Source organism: Nicotiana tomentosiformis, chromosome 7 (genome assembly GCF_000390325.3).
Source record: "Nicotiana tomentosiformis chromosome 7, ASM39032v3, whole genome shotgun sequence".
In the NCBI taxonomy this organism is placed as follows: Eukaryota; Viridiplantae; Streptophyta; class Magnoliopsida; order Solanales; family Solanaceae; genus Nicotiana; species Nicotiana tomentosiformis.
The window spans coordinates 83,111,158-83,117,741 of NC_090818.1; the positions used below are offsets into that span (position 1 = coordinate 83,111,158).

General features: G+C 47.8%; 1 protein-coding gene across 1 annotated transcript; it reads left to right on the forward strand.

Moving 5' to 3' along the window:
• The first annotated feature begins 667 nt into the window (after window positions 1-667).
• Window positions 668-2,117, forward strand: LOC138895909 (uncharacterized). Its single transcript, XM_070180664.1, has 2 exons — window positions 668-1,190; window positions 1,948-2,117. The coding sequence occupies exons 1-2, from the start codon at window positions 668-670 to the stop codon at window positions 2,115-2,117; spliced, it is 693 nt and encodes a 230-aa protein (XP_070036765.1).
• Window positions 2,118-6,584: the final 4,467 nt, after the last annotated feature.

Sequence of the window (6,584 nt, forward strand, 5' to 3'; positions counted from 1 at the left end):
ATTCTTTCTCACAGATGGTGAGGACCCGTACCCGGAGATCTGACGACCTGGCACCCGCGCCCCCTGCTAGAGCAGCCAGAGGCCGGGGCCGGGGTAGAGGACGACCACGCAGTGTAACCAGAGAAGCCACACGAGCTACGATAGAGGAGCTCCCAGCAGCTTTAGCTAGAGGGCAGGCACCAGAGGTTCCTATTGTTGCACCAGCCCTCCAGGAGACTCTAGGCCATTTCATGAGTATGTTCAGCACCTTAGCTCTGGCTGGATTGATTCCACTAGCTCCCACCATATCTCAGGTCGGGCACAGACTCCCGTAGCCCGTACTCCTGAGCAGAGGGTTCAGGTTGATCAGGCCCCAGAGTTCGTTCCTATGCAACCGGTAGCTCCGGTTCAGCACTAGACTAGGAAAGCTGCTTTTAAGGTGGAGCAGCTCAGACTTGAGAGGTACAAGAAGTACCACCCACCTACCTTCAGCGGATTGGCTACAGATGATGCTCGGGGTTTTCTGGAGGAGTGGCATCGTATTCTCCGTACTATGGGCGTAGCGGAGACGAGTGTGGTTTCTTTTACCACTTTCCAGCTTAGAGGAGCAGCCTATCAGTGGTGGCGTGCTTATGAGTTAGGTAGTCCGGATGAGGCAACCTCACTAACATAGACTTAGTTCTCGGATATGTTTTTGACAGAGTATATCCCTCAGAGCCTCAGGGATGCATGGCACGCAGAGTTTGAGCAGTTGCGCCAGGTTTCTATGACTGTGTTAGAGTATGCAGTCCATTTCAGTGATTTGGCCCGACATGCACCAGCCTTGGTTGCTACAGTTCGGGAGAGGGTTCATCGCTTTATTGAGGGACTCCACCCCAGTATCAGGATCAATATGGCCAGGGAGTTGGAGATGGATATCTCTTATCAGGAGGTTGTGAGTATTTCCAGGAGATTGGAGGGCATGCTTGCCCGGGACAGAGAGGAGAGGGAGGCCAAGAGGTCTCGAGAGACTAGTTTTTATTCTAGAGCTCGTGCCCCAGCAGCTCGCCATGGTAGGGGTTATATGAGTCGCCCTGTTCATTCAGCTCTTCCAGCCGCCAGTGGTGTTCCGGCCCCTTCTAGACCCCAGGAGCCTTATTATGCACCGCTAGTATGTAGTGTGCCTCCTGCTTGGGGTGCTATTAGTGGCCACTCCAGTAGACCTGGACCGAGTCAGTCATAGTAGCCACACCCTACTAGGGGTTGTTTTGAGTGTGGCGAAACTCACCATATGGTGAGGGATTGCCCCAGACTCAGGAGGGGTGCACCTCCACAGACTGCTCAGCCACTACGTGCTCTACCGGGTCCTCAGGCTATGATTCCAGCACCAGCTACCTCCCCACCTGCTCAGCCAACTCGAGGTCGAGGTCGCCCTAGAGGGGGAGGCCAGGCCAGGTATTATGCTCTTCCGGCTCTTGCAGAGGCAGTTGCTTCTGACTCTGTCATTACAGGCATTGTTCCAGTCTGTCATTGAGATTCATCGGTATTATTTGACCCAGGCTCTACGTATTCCTATGTGTCCACTTATTTTTCCCCACATTTGGGCATATCTTGAGATTCTTTGAGTTCCCCTATTTATGTGCCTACTAATGTGGGAGATTCTCTTATTGTGGACCCCGTATATCGATCGTGTTTGATTGCTCTTAGTGGTTTTGAGACCAGAGCTGATTTATTATTACTCAGCATAGTAGATTTTGATGTTATCTTGGGCATGGACTGATTGTCGCCCCATTATGCTATTCTTGATTGTCACGCTAAGACCGTGACGTTGTCTATGCCAGGCATACCGCGATTAGAGTGGAGAGGTACCTTAGAGTATACTCCCCGCAGAGTTGTTTTATTTCTTAAGGCTCAACGAATGGTTGAGAAGGGGTGTGATACGTATTTAGCTTATGTGAGAGATGTCAGTATTGATACATACCCCTACAGTTGAGTCAGTTCCAGTAGTGAGGGATTTTCCAGATGTGTTTTCAGCTGATCTTCCTGGCATGCCGCCCGACAGAGATATTGATTTCGGCATAGATTTGTTTACGGGCACTCAGTCCATCTCTATTCCTCTATACCGTATGGCTCCTCCTGAGTTGAAGGAGCAGTTGTAGGAGTTGCTTGATAAGGGCTTCATTCGGCCCAGTGTGTCGCCTTGGGTGCTCTAGTCTTGTTTGTGAAGAAGAAGGATGGTTCAATGCATATGTGTATTGATTATTGCCAGCTCAACAAAGTTACAGTGAAGAACATGTATTCATTGCCTCGTATTGATGACTTATTTGATCAGTTACAGGGTGCCAGGGTGTTTTCCAAGATTGACTTACTTTCAGGCTATCATCAGTTGAAGATTCGGTAGCCAGATATCCCGAAGACTGCCTTCAGGACCCGATATGGTCACTATGGGTTTCTTGTTATGTCTTTTGGGCTGACCAATGCCCCAGTAGCCTTTATGCATTTGATGCACAGTGTGTTCCAGCTTTATCTTGACTCCTTCGTCATTGTGTTTATTGAGAACATTCTGGTGTACTCCCGGACTCGGGAGGATCATGTGCAGCACCTGAGGACTGTGCTTCAGGCTCTAAGAGAAAAGAGGTTGTATGCAAAATTTTCGAAGTGTGAGTTTTGGCTAGACTCAGTGGCATTCTTGGGTCATGTAGTATCGAGTGATGGGATCAAGGTAGATCCGAAGAAGGTGGAGGCAGTGCAGAGTTGGCCTAGACCGTCATCAGCTACGGAGATCTGCGGTTTTCTTAGTTTGGTGTGGTATTACCGTCATTTTGTAGAGGGATTCTCATCTATTGCAGCACCTATGACTAGGCTGACCCAGAAGGGTACTCCGTTCAGGTAGACAGAGGAGTGTGAGGAGAGCTTTCAGAAGCTCAAGACAGCTTTGACTACAGCCCCAGTTTTGGTATTGCCTAAAGGTTCGGGGTCCTACACTGTATATTGTAATGCATTGCAGATTGGTCTTGGCGCGGTGTTAATGCAGGACAGTAGGGTGATTGCCTACGCGTCTAGACAGCTGAAGGTGCATGAGAAGAACTATCCTGTCCACGACCTTGAGTTAGCAGCTATTGTTCATGCCCTGAAGATTTGGCGCCACTAGTTGTACTATGTTCCTTATGAGATTTACACTGATCATCAGAGTTTGCAGCATCTGTTTAAGCAAAAGGATCTTTATTTGCGTCAGCGGAGGTGGTTGGAGCTACATAAGAATTATGATATCACTATTTTGTACGACCCGGGAAAGGCCAATGTGGTGGCCGATGCTTTGAGTAGCCGGGCGGAGAGTTTGGGGAGTTTAGCATATCTTCCAGCAGCAGAGAGACCCTTAGCATTGGATGTTCAGGCCTTAGCCAGCCAGTTTGTGAGATTGGATATTTCTAAGTTGAGTCGAGTGTTGGCTTGTATGGTCTCTCGGTCTTCTCTTTATGATCGTATCAGGGATCGTCAGTATGATGACCCCCACCTGCTTGTCCTTAAGGACATGGTCCAGCACGGTGATGCTAAGGAGGTCACTATTGGGGATGATGGCGCATTGAGGATGCAGGGCAGGCTATGTGTGCCTAATGTAGATGGTTTGCATGAGCTAATTATTCAGGAGGCTCATAGCTAGCGGTACTCCATTAATCCGGGTGCTACAAAGATGTATCAGGACTTGAGGCAGCATTACTGGTGGAGGAGAATGAAGAAGGACATAGTGGAGTATGTGGCTCGGTGCCTAAATTGCCAGCAGGTGAAGTATGAGCATCAGTGGCCCGGTGGGTTGCTTCAGAAGTTAGAGATTTGGAGTGGAAATGGGAGCAGATCACTATGGATTTTGTTGTTGGACTCCCACGGACTTAGCGGAGGTTTGATGCAGTTTGGGTGATTGTGGATAGACTGACCAAGTCAGCTCATTTCATTCCTGTGATGACTACATATCCTTCCGAGTAGCTGGCTCGAATCTACATCCGCGAGATCGTCAGGCTTCATGGCATACCTGTATCTATCATCTCTGACCGAGGTACGCAGTTTACATCACGGTTCTGGAGGGCCATACAACATGAGTTGGGTACTCGAGTGGAGCTGAGCACATCATTTCACACTCAGACGGACGGACAGTCCGAGCGCACTATTCAGATATTAGAGGTTATGCTCCATGCGTGTGTGATGGAGTTTGGAGGGTCGTGGGATCTGTTCTTTCTACTTGCGGAGTTTGCCTGCAACAACAGTTATCAGTCGAGCATCCAAATGGCACGGTATGAGGCTCTGTATGGTAGGCGGTGTCGGTCCCCAGTGGGTTGGTTTGAGCCAGGCGAGGCCCGATTATTGGGTACAGACTTGGTCCAGGATGACCTGGATAAGGTGAAGGTGATTCAGGATCGACTTTGCACAACCTAATTCAGACAGAAGAGTTATGCAGACCGGAAGGTTCGCGATGTAGCATTCATGGTTGGAGAGTGGGTCTTGCTCCGGGTATCGCCTATGAATGGCGTTATGAGGTTTGGGAAGAAGGGCAAGCTGAGCCCAAGGTACATTGGTCCTTTTGAGGTGTTACGGCGTGTTGGGGAGGTTGCTTATGAGATTGCCTTACCTCCCATCCTAGCAGGAGTTCATCCGATATTCCACATTTCTATGCTCCGGAAGTATCACGGTGATCCGGCTCATGTGTTGGATTTCAGCTCAGTCCAGTTGGACAAGGATCTATCGTATGTTGAGGAGTCAATGGCTATTTTGGACAGACATGTTAGAAAGCTAAGGTCAAAGAACATTGCTTCCATGAAGGTGCAGTGGAGGGGTTAGCCGGTCGAGGAGGCGACTTGGGAGACCGAGAAGTATATGCGCGGCCGTTATCCTCATCTGTTCACAGTTTCAGGTATGTCTCTATATTCGTTCAAGGACGAACGATTGTTTTAAGAGGAGGAGGATGTGACGACCCGGCCAGTCATTTTGAGAGTTATAGCCCCGATCCCCTGTCTACTATTTCCCGTATCTTTTTCTGCTTATGTGTCTTGCCGGGAGGTGTTGGTTGTGGTTTCAGAGTGTTTTGGGACACTTAGTCCCTAAATGGAAGCTTAAGCCTTAGGATTTGGACCGTAGTCAGAACTGGGTAAAGACGACTCCGGAATGGAGTTCCGTCGGTTCCGTTAGCTCCGTTAGGGGATTTTAGACTTAGGGGCGTGTCCGGATTGAGTTTTGGCAGTCTTAGCTCATTCAGGCTTGAAATGGCGAAAGTCGAAGTTTTGGAGATTTTGACCGGTAGTGGAATTTTTGATATCGGGGTCGAATTCTGATTCTGGAAGTTGAAGTCAGTCCATAAGGTTGATTATGACTTGTGTGCAAAATTTGGGATCCATCGGACGTGGTTTGATAGGTTTCGGCATCGGTTGTCGAATTTGGAAGTTTCAAGTTCTTTAAGTTTGAATCGGAGGATGATTCGTGATTTTAGCGTTGTTTGATGTGGTTTGACGGCTCGACTAATTTCGTATGGTATTTTAGGACTTGTTGGTATGTTTGGTTGAGGTCTCGGAGGCCTCGGGTTGATTTCGGATGGTTAACGGACATTTTGAACTTAAGAAACGATAGCAGATTTCTAGTGTTTTTGTTACAGAAATTTCTTTATCATGTTCGTGAAAGAGGTCTCGCGATCACGTAGGGCATCTGGGAGGCCAGCTCAAGTTTGTTCTTCGCATTCGCACAAAGAAGCCCGCATTCGCGAAGGTATGGTTAGTGGAAGCATCGCAGACGCGAAGAGTGGAACGCGTTCGCGTAGAGGAAATAAGGCAGCTGGGGACCCCAGTCATTTGGTCTACGTGTTCGCGAAGGACGAGGAAGTGAAAGGTACACGTTCGCGAGAGGTCCCTTGCGTTCGCGAGAGGAGGAAATTTGGTCAGTGGAATTTTTGTTATACGCAAACGCGAGAGAGTGGCCGCGTTCGCAAAGAAGGGAAAACCTGGGCAGATTTAAAAGTTCAAAATCGAAGGTTTATGTCATTTTTCACCATTTGGACTTGAGAGCTCGGAATTAGGCGATTTTTGGAGGGATTTTCATGTGGATATTTGGGGTAAGTGATTCTTACCTAGTTTTGGTTAAATCCCATGATTATGTCTTTAATTTAATCATTAAATTAGTGATTTGGGGTGAATAATTGGGAAAAATTTGGGAAAAGTTCTTAGGCCAAATTTTGGGATTTTGATTGAGATTTTGGTATCGGATTTGAGTAATTTTGGTACGAGAGAACTCATGAGTGAATGGGTGTTCATATTTTGTGACTTTTACCCATTTCGAGATGTGGGCCCGGGGAGGCTTTTTAGGGTGATTTTCCAATTTCTTGCTTTAGCTTTGATTTCATTAGCTAGATTAGTTCCTTGTAGTTATATTTATGATATGTAATTGATTTTGGCTAGATTTGGGCCATTCAGAGTCGGATATTCGTGGAAAGAGTATTGTTATAGATTGATTAAGTTTGGTTCGAGGTAAGTGGCTTGCCTAACCTTGTGTGGGGGAACTCCCCTTAGGATTTGGTACTGTTTTGATATGTGAGCGACGTGTACGTGAGGTAACGAGTACGTACACGGGCTAATTGTTGTAAAACCCCG

What these genes read in the sequence shown, in the direction of transcription:
- LOC138895909 (XM_070180664.1), top strand. Translation starts at nt 668, where the DNA reads ATGTTTTTGACAGAGTATATCCCTCAGAGCCTCAGGGATGCATGGCAC. An exon ending in CTCCAGTAGACCTGGACCGA is followed by an intron (nt 1,191 to 1,947) that starts GTCAGTCATAGT and finishes ATACCCCTACAG; the next exon opens with TTGAGTCAGTTCCAGTAGTG.